Consider the following 19,826-nt stretch of genomic DNA (forward strand, 5'->3'; position numbering starts at 1 on the left):
TGCATGGCTTGCGGGATCTTAGTTCCCCAACCAGGGACTGAACCCGCACCCTCAGCAGTGAAAGCGAGGAGTCCTAACCTCTGGACCACCAGGGAAGTCCCTGTTACCTTTTTTAAAAAAACAACAAAAAAAAGAAAACAAAAAAAAAACAAGGCAGAGAAAATGCCTTTGGTAATTCAAGTAAATAAGGGAAAATATAGAATTAAGGAACTTGTAAAATAATTTAGATTTGGGAAACTTATTTAGAAAATGTAGCTTTGGAAATTTAGTAAGAGGGAGGGTGCATAGAGCAATACTTAGAAATGAAGTCAAAACAAAACAAACAAAAAACCTAAACTGATTCTATTGAATAAGATAGAAAACCACGCAGGACCAGAGGGAGAGGGAGGTAACAAGGCAGGGGGCTTATTAGAGAAGATAGAGAAGTGGAGAGTCATTCAGATATTTCCTGAATTGGAGCACAAGTACATTTGCTGCACCTTAGAAGACAGTACCAGTGTGCCATCTCTCTGACTCTTTCTAATATGTTTCTTGTTTTAAATATTTTAAAGGCAGAGGTACCCAGAGTTTTTGAATTTCACAGATCTGTAAAATTTCAAAAAAGCTGAAGTGGGTATTTACATGGTGTTGCCGACTTTGTCTTTTGTCAAGTCATTGTATAATAAATATCTACCGTCAACATTATTTAATGAAAGGGGAGAGTATTTTAACACCCAAAAGGGGTAGAATGGAAGGGCAGGACAACAGTTTATAAGTCACAAGTGAGATGTTTAGCATTCCTTGTTTCTCATTTCATTATGGTCCAGTGAAAATGTTGTTATGCACTAAAATGAGTGTAAGAACCAACACTTCAGAAACTTTGGCTTAAGGAGTAGTTCGATGCAGGAACTTTTCACCTGTAGAACTTAAAACACACTACTTCAAAGCAGTATTTTAGATGGTAGGACCCAGGAATATTCTAATATGCTTGAAGCTCTAACGTTCTAATACATACAAATGTTCTAACACAACCTCCTAAATAAGAACCACTGTTGATGTTTTCCTAAAATGAGTGATGGCAAAGTTAGGAAAGAACATGTGTCACTGGTTTCTGTCCTGTGTAACTCCAGTGCACTATCTTCAGTATAATTACCTTTATGTTCTGGGTAGAAAATTGCTAATATATCAATTTAACTAACGAGGGAATTAGGTAATCCCTTAAGAACGCAAGTAAGAGCTGGTTTTGAAAACAAATAGAAACACCGATTACTTGAAAACTAGCTATAGGATTTTGGCCGAGGAAGATTTTAGTAGAAACATACTACATTAATTCTATGCCACAAGAAAAACTCTTGTATACTCACTAGCTATAAGAAAATGAGGGAGGAAAGAGATCTATGTAATTCAAAAGACTTAAACTATTTAATAATGCTAACTCTTAAGCCACAGAACATGATGTAATAGGAACTCCATCAAATTTATCGTTTCCATCTTTTTTAGTTTGCTTTTGTTTTTGTTTTAGATTCCCTATTACTGTATTCTCAATAGTTTAAAATCTAGTTATTTATTTCTCTTAACTCTGGATTCCCTTAATCATTTATCAAATATTCTAATTAAGGTGTACACTTTAAAGATGTATAGCAAAGAACTAGAAAGCACTAGTATCTAATCAAGCAAAGCCTAGTCCAGAGCTATGGAAGGAAAATTAGTTATAGAACTATGGTGATAAGTAAGTTATAAATGATTATGATAGTTAAAGTACAAGAGATTCCTGATGATCTTAGTCCTGGTGCAGGTTTTCCTGAAGAATAAAATAAAGTGATCACACTGTGTCATGGCTAATCAAGTTGTTTTGGCCATGTGGCAGTTGTTTCAGATTGCTGATTAGTTTGGTTGTTGATGATAATTATACCAAAATGATAGACTGGGTTATCTAGGAGGAAGGACACATAAATACAACCAGAAAAATTTCATGGAATACCTGAGCTAGGTTCAGTGACAAGTGTGTTCTGTTCTTTTTTTAACCTTCTGATTGTAATGAATCGTGGAATTAAAACAATCCTGGACACTTCCCACCCTCCACGCATACATACAAATCTATTCTACTGGTCAAAAATCTGTTCAGTTAACTATAAACTTTGCTTCAGTTAACTGTAAGTATACTGATGGCCAGCTTGATAGCCTGTGTTTTCCTCCTACCTATGTGCATGGACCACTAGAAGAGAGATCTGAAAGGAGGCAAGAGGTAGACTGAGTTTTAGTCAACAAGTTTTTATTTTCTGCTAGTACTAAGTATTACATATGGCCCTCCTAAAAGCAACATACCCACCAATACTACAAATAAGTTTTATTAGTATATTCCTAAGTCCTCTAAATTTGGGGAAATATTTTTTTCTTTTTTTTTCTGTTGAGCATCTCTTTTAATACAATTGTGTTTAAGAAATGACTTGTCTTGCCTTTTGATGTAGAATATAAATATTAAAGATGAAACTGTACTAAGCTGTAAATTAAATTTTCCCCCATTGTCTAAGGGACTGTTCTGATTTTGTTCACTTGGTGAGTCACCTCGGTGACTGACTTGAATATGTACTGCTAGGGATTCTTGATTAGTGTATTTGTTCCTGTGAATCTGTAATGAAACCCTGACTCACTCTTGATTCCTAAATCAGCCTTCCTGACCACTGAACAGATTTCTTCTTGTTTTCTGTCTATTAGGGACAGCTTTGTGCAAATAAACCATCTTGTGGATTAATTTTCCTGACTGATAAAATGATAGAGAGAGAGAGAGAGAGAGAGGGAGAACAAGCTCTTAGCACAGTGTATGCCACTTTGTTATCATTCAGTAAATGACAGCTAGTACCCCAATGATGAACACACATGTTCACTATAGATACACAGCCGCTCTTTTTTCCCACCTGTTTGCAGTTGCCAGCCGTTCTAGAGCATATCTTATACTAGGAAATTCCTTGTTGAAAGAACCTACAGTTGGCTTTTCATTGCTTATTATTTACTTTGTACACCTTTCCACCATTGTAAGTCTTCTCCATCCTTCCTTTACAACCCATCTGAAATAATCTCTCTTCTCCAGCAACTTGAGCACTATTTTTGTATATGGTATTCTCTTGAGGAAAGTGATAGAAGATGCAGCCTTTATTAGGCTCCTAATTTCAAAGAGCAGAAGCATGAGAACAGAAAAGTGCTCATTACTGTATAGGAATTTCTTCCATTTTCTCTTTTCTCCCTTATTCCCCCACTTTTTCTGCTCTCCTGGCCTTCTCCTCACCTCCCCTCTCCTCACTATTTAAAAAGCAGAGCAGAAAAGGAAGAGGTTTTGAAATTGGTTAGTTTTATTTCATAGTCTATGTATTTTATCCAGATGGATAGGAAATAGAACTGGACCAAATTTTAAATATTTCTCAAGCTAAAAAATAGAAAAATCATTGTTTCCCTTTTTTTCTAGCTAGTTTCTACTCACTGGTCTGATGATCTAATGAAAGTAGTTAATCTATTTTCTTTTCTACTTTAAGTTCTAAATAAATACTCTCTCCAGTCAGCCCCACTGGAATTGGGCTTTCTAATCATTTTGTGGTTTGTAATTCAGTATATTGAGAACAATCCCACAGGTTTACTCTCAGTCTAAGAAAGAGATAGTATCTCTCAACAGAGAATGAGAATTATGGCAGTAGTTTCCCTCACTTACAAATTGATACTTAGAACTTCTTCCAGAAATGTATTGACAAATATGCCTTCTAAAAGGAATTTTATTTTATCATGGTTTGTGAATTTGGGAGATACCTATATGTGACCGCAGAGTAAGTTTAATACAGCAGTGGAGGTTAGGCCACTCAGCTGCTCTTTCGTAAGGTCGAGTCCTTATGTTTTGGATTTGTAAAGGGAAGTCAGGCAACTTCAGGATACCCTCTGATGAACAGAGGAGTCAGGCATTCATGTGACATGTAGCTTTGTTGATTGTTTTTGCTTAGTTCTGCATTTTATGTAAATTCAGTGAAGGATCTATGCGAAAAGAATATCTTTGAAGAGAGCATTCAGAGTACTGATGAATAAATCAGAATTCTTAATTATTAAAAGCAAGGACTGGAGAGGGCTTCCCTGGTGGCCCAGTGGTTAAGAATCTGCCTGCCAATGCAGGGGACACGGGTTTGATCCCTGGTCCGGGAAGATCCCACATGCTGCAGAGCAACTAAGCCCGTGCGCCACAACTACTGAGCCTGTGCTCTAGAGCCCACGAGCCATAACTACTGAGCCCATGTGCCGCAACTACTGAAGCCCGTGCACCTAGAGCCTGTGCTGCACAACAAGAGAAGCCACCGTAATGAGAAGCCTGCGCACCGCAACGAAGAGTAGCCCCCGCTCACCACAACTAGAGAAAGCCGTGCACAGCAACGAAGAACCAAAGTAGCCAAAAATTAATTATTTTTTTTAAAAAAAGGACTGGAGAAAAGAGGGTAAAGAGTTGCCATTATGAGTTATGCTGCAGCTGGCTAGCACTAGATTATTTTGGGTCTCAGCTCAATGTTACCTCCTTGGAGAGATCTTCCATTATCATCTTTTCTATAGTAGCATCTTCCCACCCCAGTTTATTTCCTTTTAGCACTTCTAACACTGTTATTACCTTGTTTGTTCACTTGGTATAGCCTGTCAACTGCTGGAATATCATGAGGTCAGGAACTTTGGTGTTTTTTTCACTGCTGTCTCCTTAGAATTCAAGAGAAATGCCTAGCATACAGTAAAAACTTAGTAACTATTTTTTCAATGAATGAATGATAGATGATCTCTTCCACTTCAGATTTGTGAACCATTAAGTAAAATTATGATTAAAGGAAATCAGTTTTTATTTTTTAAAAATCTTTCATTGATAAATGAAAAATTCCTGAAGTCACTTGCTACAGTTTGGGTAAAGTTTTAGTAGTTATTAAAACCTAACTGCTAAAAAACAAACAAACAAACCCCCCTAACTGCTATGATCTGAATGTTTGTGTTCCCCCCATCCCCAGATTCTTATGTTGAAATCTTAATGCCCAATGTGATGGTATTAGGAGGTGGGGCCTTTGAGAATGGGATTAGTGTTCTTAGCCAGATCTCCCTCTCCCCTTCTGCCATGTGAAGATATAACAAGAACTCTCCAACCTTGAAGAGGGCCCTCGCCCGACCATGCCGATACCCTGATCTTGTGATTCCAGCCTCTAGAACTATGAGAAATAAATTTTTGTTGTTTATAAACTACTCCTTCTGTTGTATTTGGTTATAACAGCCCAGACGGACTAAGACACTAACCCTTTGCACTTCTGAATAAAGAAGTAAATACAGCCTCTAACAGATAATTGCTTATTTCCTTATAGGTAGCTAGTAGAGAAAACAAGAGAACCTGGAATCCTATGTCTTTTGTGAATTGAGAGAACTATCTCTCTAGTTCTTACCTAAAGTAAATTTAAAAGTTGATTGACCGGGCCTCCCTGGTGGCGCAGTGGTTGAGAGTCCGCCTGCCGATGCAGGGGACACGGGTTCGTGCCCCGATCCCGGAGGATCCCACATGCCGCGGAGCGGCTGGGCCCGCGAGCCATGGCCGCGGAGCCTGTGTGTCCGGAGCCTGTGCTCCGCAACGGGAGAGGCCACAGCAGTGAGAGGCCCGCGTACAGCAAAAAAAAAAAAAGTTGATTGACCATTCTAGAGCTATGGCAATGTTGTTTTTTAAAAATTGTGTAATAACAGCAATAACTTATTTTTCTGACCATATTCTCTTTCTTAAACCCTATACTTCTTTCCTGATTTCTAAACCTGTGTATCCAGTTCAGTAAACATCTTCATCAAGATGTCCCATAGATACCTTGTAAGAGTTAGAACTCTTTCTCTTGCAACTGACTGATACCTATGTAAAACTACCTAATATCAAAGGGAAAGTTTTTGGCTGTTAGTACTTGGGAAGAGTAGGGATGGAACTGGCCTCAGGGTCAACTAGATGCAGAGGCTCAACTGTTATCAGGCTATTCTCTCCTCTCTCTCTCTTACCTCATTTTCATCTGTTGGCATTATACTTGTTTTTTTTTTACTGAAGATAGGCTTCTTCTATGTGGTAAGAGCAGTGACCACAGGCAGCTAAAAGCTTACATTGTCTTCCTTTAGTGAACGCAGGAAAAAGAACATCTCTCCCAGGTTCACTATGAAAAACAATCCAGCAAAAGTTTCGATTGTGCCATCTGAAGCTTATACAAACCCCTATAGGGCCAAGTTGCGCAGCAGTATTATTGGAAGAGTACTGTATCAGGTTAAATATTGGTTTGGCTGTTTATTTGTGGCTATTTATTTTTCTTTCACATAAAAGTCCAAGCTGATAGATGGTCTGAGGGCAGATTGACTCTGTTTCTAAAGTATTCAGGCTCCTTCTTTCTTGGGATTCTACCATTCCCTATGGTGTTACTCTTGTCTGTATGGTGATGGATCACTACTATTACATCTGCGTTCTATCCTGAAAGCAGGGAGAAAGCGAGAGTGGAAGGCAAGCAGCTGCCTTTTAAGGGTACAGCTTAGAAGTCGTACGACTTCAGTTAACAGACCACTGTCCAGAACTAGTCACATGGTCACACTTAGATGCAAGGAAGCCTAGGAAATATGGTCTCTAGCAGGTGGCCATAGTTCTAGTTAAAATTGGTTCGGGAGTGTGGAGGGGAGTGTGCCTTTATATATGTTATTAAAAGGAAGAAGGGAAAAATAGATCTTAGAGTAGCAATCTCTTGTCACAGGCAGTTTTATTGTCAGCCTCACCATAATCACATGGTTATACTTAATTTTATAGGGGGAGACTACTTCCTAAAGGTAAGAGGGATAGAGGTACTATTAATGGAAGACGTTGGGGGTGGGAGAGAGGACATGACAGACAAAACTGATACCTATATTGTATACCTAAAAATAAACATACCTGAAACTTAGCACCTTCCAAAACAGTATGTGTTACTTGTCCTAATTGATTTAGTGGCACTACCAGCCAGCCAGCTATCCAAACCCCCCAATAAATGTGGCGATAATTATACATTCCTCTTATTCTTTCCTTTTCACTCCCTGATGATAGTATGTTACTTTGGTTTTTTTTTTTTTTTTTTTTTTTTTTGGCTGCATTGGGTCTTCGTTGCTGCACGCAGGCTTTCTCTAGTTGTGGCGAGTGGGGGCTACACTTTGTTGCAGTGCGTGGGCTTCTCATTGCAGAGCACGGGCTCCAGGCGCGTGGGCTTCAGTGGTTGTGGCACGCAGGCTCAGTAGTTGTGGCTCATGTGCTCTAGAGTGCAGGCTCAGTAGTTGTGGCGCATGGGCTTAGTTGCTCCGTGGCACGTGGGATCTTCCTGGACCAGGGATCGAACCCATGTCCCCTGCATTGGCAGGCGGATTCTTAACCACTGCGCCACCAGGGGAGTCCCCTCTTATGGTATTTTAACATTAAAATTTTCAATCTATCTGAAATTTATTAAGATATACTATATGAAGTTTGAGTCTAATTTTAGAATACTTTTTTGGAGCCTGCAGTTTGTGTCAAGAACTTTATCGGGAATAGAGGATCATACCACTGATCTATTCATGATGAATAGTGCTGAGCTTCATGTTTTATGGTTTTATGATAACCAAAAATCATTAATAATTTGGTCAATAATAATGATTGATCAAAATTAGTGAACCAGCTCTGAGAATCTGGTTCACTTACTTTATATTAACATACCCCCAGCTTTCTACATTTTTTCCCAGTCTAACTTACTCAGTAAAATGTTACAGACAAATGTTCTGTTTTGAAAGATTCTTTGTTTCATTGCTGTTTGGTTTGTTATGAGAGCATACCTCGTACATTGTTGGCTTATAAATGTTAAAAAATAAATTACCTTAATTTTTACTAATTTTACAAATATATTTATTTTGGTCTTTCTAGAATCTGTGTTTGTGGATATCCTCGACAACATGTAAGAAAATACAAAGGTATAAGTAGCAGGGTACCAGTTTCTTCAGGATTCATGGTGCAGATGTTAACAGGAATTTATTTTGCCTTGTAAGTTTATTTCATATACAGAGTTAACCTTTGATCTCTTTGGAAAATTATAGTCTGTTATTTTATTGTTGCTATATTATTATCTCAATGAACAATCAGCATATTTTTGTGAAAAAAATATGAATCAATATCTTGATAATAGTTTTATTATTTAAAACGTATCTTTTAATATTCCAAAGAATTTGTAACCAACTAAAACACTTCATCGTCTTTCTTTAATTCAGGACAGAATGAAAATTAGTGACACCTAAATACACTTACAGTTTCTTTCTTCATTACTCAATTTTTTTTTTTGCTGTAATTTCCAAGTAGCATTTTTTCCCTAATGAATATCTCTTTTCCATTTCCAGAAATTTTAATTCTTGAGAAACATCTTAGAGCCTCTTGCATCAAAGTTTATTATGAATTTGCTATTAATTTCTAATATTGATGCTCAGTCTTACTTGATACTTGAGATATTAGTATTTTTCTTTGCACCCTATCTTTTACTACTTTGTACTTCTCTTACTACACATATTTTACTATACTTTATATTATATTCACTTGATACCTTAATTTTCCCCAGTAGATTATAAGCTTCTTAACTGAAGGCAGAATTTATGATCTTTGGTCCAAATCTGGCATGCTCCCTGGTTTTTAAAAAGTTTTATTGAAAAGCAGTGATATCTGTTTGTTTATGTATTGTCTTTGGCTGCTTTTGTGCTATAGTGACAGAGTTGACTAGTTGCAGTGGAGACAGTATGGCCCACAAGCCCAAAATATTTATTATCTGGCTCTTTAAGAAAAAGTTTCTTGACCCCTGTGTTAGACCATTAATATTGTCCCACAGCTCTTAGATGCTCTGATCTATTTTATTTTCTCTCCTTTTTGCTTTGTGTTTCTGATTAAGTTCTGTTGATCTATCTTCATGTTCATTGATTCTTTCCTTGACTATGTTGAGTCTACTAATGAGCCCACTGAGGGGGTTCTTCATCTCCGTTACTGTGTTTATTTCTAGCCTTTCATTTGGCTTTTTCTTATAGTTCCTATCTCTCTGCTAAACTACCCGTCAGTTCATACATGTTGTCCCTCTTTTCCACTAGAGCATTTAATATATTAATCTCAGTTATTTTAATTTCCCGGATAAGTACAACATCTGAGTCATCTCTGAATTTGGTTTGGTTGTTTTTTGTCTCTTGATAGTGGGTTGTTTTCTTCTTGCTTTTTGTGTGCTTTGTAGTATTTGATTGATCATTATTTTGCTCATGGGTAGGACAGTAAAGATTGAGATAAATATTATTTATGCCTGGAAATGGATATGCCTCTTTTCTGGGATACTAGTAGAGTTTTTTGTAGGCAGGAGTGAGCTGGGACTGGATTCGTTGCTGCTATGATTACCTATATTGCACCACCTACTTCAAATTCCTTTTATGTTACCTGCTACTTATTGCTGGAGGGTTTTTCCTCAATACTCTTGCTCCATCCTCAGCTTTTAGCTTTCCCGGTGTGTCTATACCTCAGAGAGGGTCTCTCTCCGTGTTCTTGCCCCTCCTCCAGCAGTAGAGTGCTGCTGCATGTTTCTAGATGTGTACTAGCCTGGTTGGGGGTGGGAGGGAGGGGAAGTGGTGTTTTCTGTTGTCCTTGTCTGGCCTCAGTTCTAAGCAGGCCCTATGTCCCTGCTTATCTGGGTGGGAGTTCCTCAGTGGTCCTGCCCCTCCTCCAGTGGTAAGAGACCTCTGGCCTTCCTTCTTCTCAGCATAGGATGATTTCCTGATCCTCCCCTACATGTAGAGGCTTTTTTTCTTTTTCTCTCCCTCACAGCAAGAGTGAGTTGGTCTTCATCTCCACCCTCAGGGTGAAAGGGTTTTTCTGCTCTTTCCCCAAAGGCTTTAAACTTTTGTTCCACTGAAAGTGTCTGGCTGGATCTTGGTGCCTTTCCTGCTCTGGTGGCCACTCTTCTCCTTCAGGCCTGCACTACCAAGAGCAGCTTTCTCTGGTCCCCTGCCTTGCGCTTAGTTTTTCTTATGAGTGCCTAAAGGTGGTTTGTGGAGAAGAGCTTATGAGTGGGTGTGACGTCCCCTTGTATCTGCTTCCAGAGTGTTTGTACTCTTGTACTGGCCCACACCTGGCTTTTAGAAATTTGTTGAAAAGTTTAGCTGAATTCTTTTTACCCACCTGCATTGTGGCCTCACTCTCTTCAGGGACACCTGGCTGCCATTGGGTTTCGGGCTACTTGGTTGCCCTGTGACCTTAGCTGCTTGTTGGATTCATGAGAAGTTATGATTTTGTAGATTACCTGGCTTTATCTTGTTTTTAGGGTGAGAGCAATGCTGCTTCCATTTTTTAGGCCTCACTTGCACGCTTGATGTAATTCACACTTCTTTATTTTGTTGTCATATGAGCAAGCCATTATTTCTCTGTCCATTCCATCGTTTAGCCAATTTTTAGGAAGACTTTGGCCATATCTTTGAAAATTAATATACACATGCACTTTTTTCCCAATATCTCTGTGATGTTTGCAGCATATGTCATGTACACTTCTAAATGACTATGTGAATGCAAAGAAGTAACTACTTAGGATGCTGCAAGCCACAGTAGTTGTAGATTTTCATTAAAAACCATGGGAGTTACAGAGTAATTTGACCATAAAGTGTTCTGAACATTCTAAGGTATATAATTTATTATGCTGTGACTGGTTTTGAAAGCGTAAAGTGCTTCGAGATTGCCTAGCTTTTTGGCTGTCTGTTCTATAAATAGACATGTTCTTTAGAGAAGAAATGAACATCTGTAAAATTTTCTTTGCTATTAATAGGCTTTCAGATACAGTTGAAAGGAATTCAAAGATTTAGAAATATATATTTAATGAGGGTGGAAGGCTAAGCAATGTGCTAATACGGTCTATTATTTTCCTTATTAAAGATAAACAATTTCTCATTATATCTTGTTTAGTTATATAGAATTAATTTAAAATAATTATACTTCATTTAATTTTATAGTTATAATGGAGAATGGGATCTAGCACAAAAAGCATTGGATGATATTATATACAGAGCCCAGCTAGAATTATATCCAGAGCCATTGCTGGTAGGTGTCTCACTTATTTATGTAAATTTTGTAATTTAAAATTTCTCAATTTAAAACTATAAATTGAGAAGTAGCCATTTGTAGTGCATTAATACATTATTAATACTCAGTGATTCATGTTCCTGTTATAGTAGAAAAATATGTTACTCGAAAAAGGTATATATTATTTGAAAATTTCATTAGGCTAACGTCTTAGCCTGATATGAATAGTCATTTTCACTTCTAAGAATATTCTCATTAACATGCTCAAGCTTCATTTATTAATTGGCATTAGGCATTTGGAAATATAATTTAGTATTTTGGAATTTTAAATTTCATCACATATATTTTTAACCATGTTTCCTTCTGCGTTCTTACTCCTCATTTTAGAGGATCTTATGAAAGATCTTGAAGGAATTATTCTTTTTAAAAATCTGTTAAAATTTAGCATCTTGGGATAAACAACAAGGTCCTAATGTCTTGCACAGGGAACTATACTCAATATCCTGGGATAAACCATAATGGAAGAGACTATAAATAAAGAATGTGTCTGTGGATAACTGAGCGAGTTTGCTGCACAGCAGAGGTTGGCACAGCATTGTCAATCAGCTCTACTTCAATAAACAAAATTGAAAAAAGAATTTAGCATCTTGTTTTATCTAAGGGTATAATAATACATCTGTTTAATGCCAATCTTGAACTATATTTTTCCTTCTTAGGTTGCCAATGCAATACAGGCTTCATTGCCTCATGGTGCCATGAAATCTAGTAAGGAGGGTACAAGGTGTATTCAAGTTGAAATCACACCAACTTCTTCTAGAATATCGAGAAATGCAGTAACCAGCATGTCAATAAGAGGTCATAGGTGGAAAAGACACGGTAAGAAATAAAACACTCCTCAAATTAGAGGATCGTTATTGCTGTCTCCTTCTTCTCTGTACTTAAGGTGCTGTAACTTCTAAATTTAGTAAATAATACCATAGTGGCATCGAATAAAGAGCTGTTGGATCACCTTTAACTTTTCATTTATTACCCATGAATGGCAGGCAATAAGAATACAGAGCCCCTTGTGTTACATATACGGATGAAAATTTATTTGAACATTGTATTGGCTTTTAAATTTTATTTCAACACAGTAGGAGAGTAGGAAATGCATTTTTCAATTATTAATACATTTTGGGTTTCTATTCACAACTATTTGCAAATATTCCTTAATGTTTCTGATTTTTCAACTCTTTAGCAGGTAAACTTGCTTATTGAAATGGAACAACCAATAGGGACTTTAACATTTTCTTCTGGACGTCTTGGTAAAGAATCCCATGGTATTGATACAACTCTAGGCATTTCTATTTTCTAGAAGTTAATTTTCTTGTAAGATTGTTTGTTTTAGTATCCCTTCTTGACTGCTTCATTTTATTATTTAAAAACTCTACTGGAAGTGAATTTTATTTACCATGACCTCCTTAATGCTTTCTATCTCTCTCCGTTTTCTTATAACTTATTATTTTTTATTTAATTTCTTATTCTTTTTATAACTCGCCTCCTACCTAGAAGTTGTTGTAGTGGACAAGAATCAGTGTAAGGAGATTACTATCACTTTCCTAGAAGTTAACCATAGAATGGGAAGCAAAAAGCCATTTCTTTGCTCCAAGCAAACATATATATTGGAGTAAAACAAAATCGATTGTCTGTTTTCTCCTTCCTACAAACTGCAATGAAAATGGTAGCTCCTTTTTGTATATTTGATAGTTCCAGTTCTCTCTATGATATCTATAGAGAAAATGCAAAAGTGAGAAGAGTGAGATTATTCACTACGAAATAGAAAGTTGATGATGAGAACAGCTGCCTTTGTTTCTACTCAGGGAATCTAGGAGACAGTATGTCCAAAAAAAAAAATGATGATGAAATTTTCCAGCTTAACCAATGATCATTTTCAATCTTTTCCTTTTTTAAAGTAATGTGACCCATTCTCGAAAGTCCTTTAGGAAGGCACAAAAGAGGTGGTAAATATTTGCCATTATCAAGGCAAATTATGCTACTGTTTAAAACATACAGTCAGCGTCTAAACATACATCAGTTTCTTCAGTGAAAATTATGCTACAGTTTGGGACTAGATTACAGGTAGAAAGTCATTTAATTAGATATCACCATGTTCCCCTTTTAAGCATTAAAGCAAGTGAAAATGTATACAGAGGCAATGAACCAGATCATATGTGTCCGTTGTGGCCATAATTGCTCCAAAATTACCACTACAGGAAATGCAAGAATGAATTTTAGTTCCTTTTTCACTTTCCATTCTTTCTATTTAGGTGGACATATTGGGAACTAGGGGAAAAATATAGGTCCTGCAGTTAAAAATGTGAAATATTGAAGTTTAATTGTATTTGCACATATGTATGTGTGAAAGAAGATTTGTGTATGTGTCCATAAGTGCATTTAATGGAATAAGATGTGTACCGTGCAATAAAATAGAAATCATTTTCCAGAAATATTGTATAGCAGTAAATTACCAAAACAAGAAAAGACTACTTGTATATATTGTATATACTAGATTCTTACATATCTTCCAGATTTTATATTGGCTACCACTTGAAGGGTTGGCACAGTGTCTTAAGGCTACAGCCTTAACCTTACTTGTCACCTGTCTCCCTACACTTATTCAATCTTAACAACTCTTAACACTTGAGCAACTCCTGTTTATGATAACAAAAAAGTCAAGGATGAGGATTTAAAGAGAACGAACTGTGAAAAGCAAGTCAGGCGCATGTAGAATGTAGCTAAGTCTTGTTTACCACTCTTCTGCAGTATGAATTCTCTTTATCCAGTGGACTCTAAAATATTCCTAGTCCAAGGTCCTTATTTATCTCTACAGGTAGGTTGCATTCTCCCTTTTTAGAGTAGTCTTGGCTTTCCTTCCTAGAGCAGTATTTTTCATTGTTATCCTGTTTTGCTGAATCGAAAGCTTTTCTGTTTTCCATCTCCATGGTCCTGATTCCTATTTGAACATCTTATCATTGTCCTGGGCTCTAGCTGACACTGGCTTCTTGTGGGGAAGATAGGTATCTTTACTACAGTTCTTAAATATATAGATCATTCTCAAGTTGTAAATGGATTTTTAAATTAAGTTTGTTTATATAAATTATGTTTATTATATTACATTCACATATGAATTATATATATAAATTATAACAATTTTATTTATACATTAATTTTTGCAGAAACAATGTTAAAGGGCATGTGGATTCCAGGGTGATCCACAAAAGCCTTATCATCTTATAATGTTTCTGAAGCACAGCACTGTAGAATGTAAGCTTAGTTTATGACTGTGTGAAAACACATTTAGAGTTTCTTTGTTTGATGGAATGCTAAATGTGTTTCGTGTTCCACCTCTATCCCTACCCTTCCCTTCCCACACCAACCCTCTCAGGAGGAGGGATTTCTTCCCACACCCTGAACTGTATCATACGGTAGGAATATGGAATATGCAACTTTAAGGCAGTGATGATGAGGGTTGGGGAAGGAGAAGGGACAAGAAACATGAACTTTAAGGAATACTCTTTTTTTTTTTACTCCTTGTCTTTTTCCTTGTTATTGCTAGTGCTGGGAAAGAAGAAAGCAATTGGCCCTTTTTTTTTTCTTGGATCTCTTCCCTTTTTCTTCTCTTTTTTCTTTTATTGGTGTCTTTTTAAAAAATTGAGATATAATTGACATATAATATTAGTTTCAGGTGTACAACATAATGATTCAATATATGGATATATTGTGAACTGTGATCACGATAAGTCTAGTTAACATGCATTTCCACACATAGTTACCCTTTTTTCCCCCATGATGAAAACTTGTAAGATCTTCTCTCTAAGCAACTTTCAAATACACCATACAGTCTTTTTTTTTTTGTTTTTTTTGCGATAGGCGGGCCTCTCACTGTTGTGGCCTCTCCCGTTGCAGAGCACGGGCTCTGGACGCGCAGGCTCAGTGGCTATGGCTCACGGGCCCAGCCACTCCGCGGCACGTGGGATCTTCCTGGACCGGGGCATGAACCCGTATCCCCTGCATCGGCAGGTGGACTTTCAACCACTGCGCCACCAGGGAAGCCCACAGTCTTATTATTAACTATAGTCACCATGCTGTACATTACATCCCCAAGACTTATGTTTTTATAACTGGACGTTTGTACCTGTTAATCACTTTCACCCATTTCACCCACTCCCACTTCCCACCTCTGATCTCTGTATCTAGGAGTTTTTTTAGATTCCGTATATAAGGAATCTCATATGGTATTTGTCTTTCTCTGTCTGACTTATTTCTTAGCGTAATGGCCTCAAGGTCCATCCATGTTGTTACAAGTGACAGGAGTTCCTTTTATGGATAAATAATATTCCATTGTATGTATACCACATTTTCCTTGTTCATTCATTTGTCGATGGACATTTAGGTTGCTTCCATATTTATGTCTTTATTTATTGCCTCTCTCCTTTTTTCTCCATTTTCCATCCTCGCTGGGGAGAAGAGGGGCAGGAGTAAATGAGATTGTCCCACAGAAGCAGCCAAGCAGAGCTTTCTTTTTCTCTTTCCATCTCCCTTTTTCATTAAGGAATATAGATAGTTAAGCCATTAGTGTGTTTGTACATCTGAGTCACCAAAAATTGCACATGCAAACAAATACATTAAATTGGAGCAGTTAATCACATGTATTCTTTTTCTTATTTGTAACAGAAAAAATCTCTTTGTCTTTACAGCCAAAACCCATTCATGGTTTAGTCTTTCAGAAATTAATTTGGAGCAATTTTAATCATTTGCATTCAAAAATGTTTTTCTGAGCTCTTTTAGAATGTATCAGTATTTCAGGATTCTCTGAAGCTTCACAGATCTGCCATTCTTTTCTTAAAGTTAAGAATTTATCTATAGTTTATATTTTAATGGCAAACGTTCTTTTGGAAGGTAAAAAATTACTTTAGCTTTAGCATTTCCACACATTTCAGAACACATATCCCTTGCCATCATCTTATTATTGTTAAATAACAACCCAAATTTCTAGAATCATATTTTGGACGGTTCAATTTTTAAATTATTATTATTAATAGACTTTATTTTTTTTTTATTTTTTTTTTTTTTGCGGTATGCGGGCCTCTCACTGCTGTGGCCTCCCCCGCTGCGGAGCACAGGCTCCGGACGCGCAGGCTCCGGACGCGCAGGCTCAGCGGCCATGGCTCACGGGCCCAGCCGCCCCGCGGCACACGGGATCCTCCCAGCCCGGGGCACGAAGCCGTATCCCCTGCATCGGCAGGCGGACTCCCAACCACTTGCGCCACCAGGGAGGCCCAATAGACTTTATTTTTAAGAGCAGTTTTAGGCTCACAACAAAATTGAGTGGAAAGTACAGAGTTGCCATATACCCTCTGACCACTGCCCTCTGTCAGCATGCTTTATCCGCCCTGACTATCAACATCCCAAGCCAGGGAGATGTCGCAAGGCCCTGTAATTTTAATTTTGATCAGACAGTGACTAAATAGGGTGATTTTTAAAGAAAGGTTGGTTTCAGCTGAAGTATTGTTTTGGAGAGACATGTTTGAGAACTAGTGTGTTGGCCTGATTTTCCCCACTTTTCACTTAATTATTTTAATATTGTACTGGCATGGCTTAACTTAATGTTGTGTTTTCAGACTTTTTAAACTTTGTGTATAAATTTTTGAGAAAGGTTTAATGAATTCATAATTCCATGTCAATACATATGTTTGGAAAGTAAAATTACAATGTAGAGTTGCTGCTTTTGAATTTCAAGGGTCATAGTTTCAGAATTAATAGCTTTATATATATTTATATATATTTGTTTATATATATTTGTTAATTATTTTAAGCATATTGTGTTTCACTTAGTGTGTATTTTTTAAACCTAGATTTTTGAGCCACCTACAGATTGAGGGCTATTTAGAAGTCATAATTTGAAAGTAAAATGCAATTAGAGAAAGATAATAATTGAATAAAGATTTTAAAAAGCATTAAGTAAGGTAAGAGAAGAATGTGAGTAGATTATGACCGTCACAAGAATCAAAATGAAAATTCCAATAAGAAAAATAAGATAAAACAGTGAGATAATCAATTTTTTAAATTAATAATAAAAATGCAGTTTTATTTTCTTAAATATTTATTACGTTTAAAAAATAAACAGAGCTAAAAGGGAAACAGAAGGTATTTCTTTATAACTATGTTTCTGTTCTATAGTTATTCTTAAATGTTGCTTCTAAAGCTATCTTCATTATCTACCATTTCAGCTATGAGAGTCCTTTTTCTTAAATCCCTGAATGATTCTCTACAAGATTCTATTATACAATCTATACTTATTTATTTCCTTGTACTTTTCCATTCCTTCTCCTCTCCTAGAGCAAATTTAATTGCTATTTTTTTCTTCATCTGTTTCCTCACCACCACCACCATTATGACTCACTCTTCTTCCACTTTTTAAAAAATTATCTATACTTGGAACAATGTAACAACTTTCCTCCTTTCTTTTAAAATGGTTGTTGAAATACCCATTCCATAAAAGTCCCCTAATTAAGTTATGGTTGCAAATAATGAGTGCTTATAATTCTTGCCAACTAGTTATCTGATAAAAGTCTTATCTAGTGAAATCCTAATTCTTTATTACTGCCCACCATTTTTCCACTTGTGTATTTGTGAGATAATGAGACAAGTCAGTGAAAAGCATTTCGGTATGCTTTAAAGCACTATGTAAAGGCTGACTTTTATTAATTTAAAACTATTTACTTTGTTTTATTAACTGCTCAATAATTGTATTCTTTTTTTTTTTTTTTTTTTTTTTCTTTTTGCGGTATGCGGGCCTCTCACTGCTGTGGCCTCTCCCGTTGCGGAGCACAGGCTCCGGATGCGCAGGCCCAGAGGCCATGGCTCACGGGCCCAGCCGCTCCGCGGCACATGGGATCCTCCCAGATCGGGGCACGAACCCGTATCCCCTGCATCGGCAGGCGGACTCTCAACCACTGCGCCACCAGGGAGGCCCAATAATTGTATTCTTGATAAGCTTTTTTTAGCCAGCTTGCTATTCAGATCATCCTGTGATTGATTAACCCTTTCATTGGCTTTCCTCAATTTGAGACAAACATGTTTAGTTTGAGTGTAATATCAAACAAAAAAATATACATATGTGATATAATAGTAACGATCAGTTTAATGATTTTTTTGTAATTTCTAAAGCCCTGAGGTATAGTACTCTATTATCTGACATGTATAACACCATTACAGTCAGGATTTTTTAGAATGTTGTTTTAATACTTGTCTCAATCCCAAATTGACAGGTAAATAGAATAGATTGAACTTGTATTCTCATTTATGTACGGTTACAACTGTTTGCAACAGGTAGGTGTAACAATAAAAGCAATATTTGTAATCTAGATTCTTTGAATTTTGCCCTGCTTTTGGTCCTGGCATATGTTAAATGGTTTATTTTTATAATATTGCATTTCATTATTTTGACTTAGGAGATCCAAGAGTACAAAGTTTTAAGCAGTGAAAAAGAATGGAAAATAAGTACTATATATATTTTTAAGTCTTCTAACTTAGTATACCAAATCAGTACCCTGAGAATTTTAGAGTATTTCATTAATTATATGGAATGTTTAAGTGAAAAATGAAACAAAATATAGTTTACATAGAGTAAATCTAAAGAAAGTGGTTTCATGTTGTTACAGCTGTATTGCATTTTCAGCATTAAGTTCCTATTTAAAGGATGCCAAGGTAGTTAAATAAGTTTAAATGATTGTAATAAAATTCAAAGATACCTGCGATTATGTTTTTTAAAAATGACAAAAAATGTGATTTGTTTCAGTTTTCCCAGTGATTTAGGACCAACTTATTAGATGAGATAAGAAGTGGAACAGTAGGGCTTCCCTGGTGGCACAGTGGTTGAGAGTCCGCCTGCCGATGCAGGGGACATGGGTTTGTGCCCCGGTCTGGGAGGATCCCGCATGCCGCGGAGTGGCTGGGTCTGTGAGCCATGGCCACTGGGCCTGCTCACCCAGAGCCTGTGCTCCGCAACGGGAGAGGCCACAACAGTGAGAGGCCCATGTACCGCAAAAAAAAAAAAAAAAGAAAGAAAGAAAGAAATGGAACAATAAAAAGATGCAATTGGAAAATAGTTTATTTAAAACTGATTATTTAAAAAAATGGATATTGATTTAGAAAATGTTAATAAATTTCTGTCATATAATAACATATTGATAAAATAGGACATTAATAACTTTCTAACTGTTGAACAAATTGGAATAATTATAAGAGGTATATTTTAGTTAAATATTAAAAAAAGATTATTTGTAAATATTTCAAAACATTTAAGCTAGTCTTTCTAGATATTGCAGAAGGTAAATGCCATAAATCTTGACACAGAACATTTATTTTGTGAATCAGATTTTATGACTTTATAAGTAAAGCATTTGAGGAAAAACAAAATTGCTGATAGTTATAAAAGCATTTTGAAAAATGAAGAAATGGTAATTTTAAACTCAAAAGTAGCAAACTTTAAAGAATTGGCTATTGGAATTCTACATGTGCAATTAGAAATTTATAATGCTTATGTTTTTATTTTAAAAGTTGTTATCATTTTGAGAAGCTCCATTATTTTTAGATTCTAAAATGCTGTTTGAGGAACAAATTTTCTTTTTCCAATATAGATGATAAAACATTAGAACCAAAAATAAGCATTTCCTTCTGACCAAACTTAGCATTACATGAATTTTAACTGACATTT

General features: G+C 36.4%; 1 protein-coding gene across 4 annotated transcripts in view; it reads left to right on the top strand.

Annotated features, from left to right (window-relative positions):
- HYCC1 (hyccin PI4KA lipid kinase complex subunit 1) overlaps positions 1-19,826 on the top strand; it is a 94,827-nt gene that overhangs the window by 62,487 nt on the left and 12,514 nt on the right. For all 4 annotated transcript variants that reach the window (XM_060108293.1, XM_060108294.1, XM_060108296.1 and 1 more), the window contains 3 exons: positions 7,907-8,023; positions 10,999-11,086; positions 11,785-11,944. In XM_060108293.1, the coding sequence (XP_059964276.1) occupies positions 7,907-8,023; positions 10,999-11,086; positions 11,785-11,944 (365 nt within the window). The remainder of the gene's footprint in view (positions 1-7,906; positions 8,024-10,998; positions 11,087-11,784; positions 11,945-19,826) is intronic.

This window comes from Mesoplodon densirostris, chromosome 9 (genome assembly GCF_025265405.1).
Source record: "Mesoplodon densirostris isolate mMesDen1 chromosome 9, mMesDen1 primary haplotype, whole genome shotgun sequence".
NCBI classification, from domain to species: domain Eukaryota; kingdom Metazoa; phylum Chordata; class Mammalia; order Artiodactyla; family Ziphiidae; genus Mesoplodon; species Mesoplodon densirostris.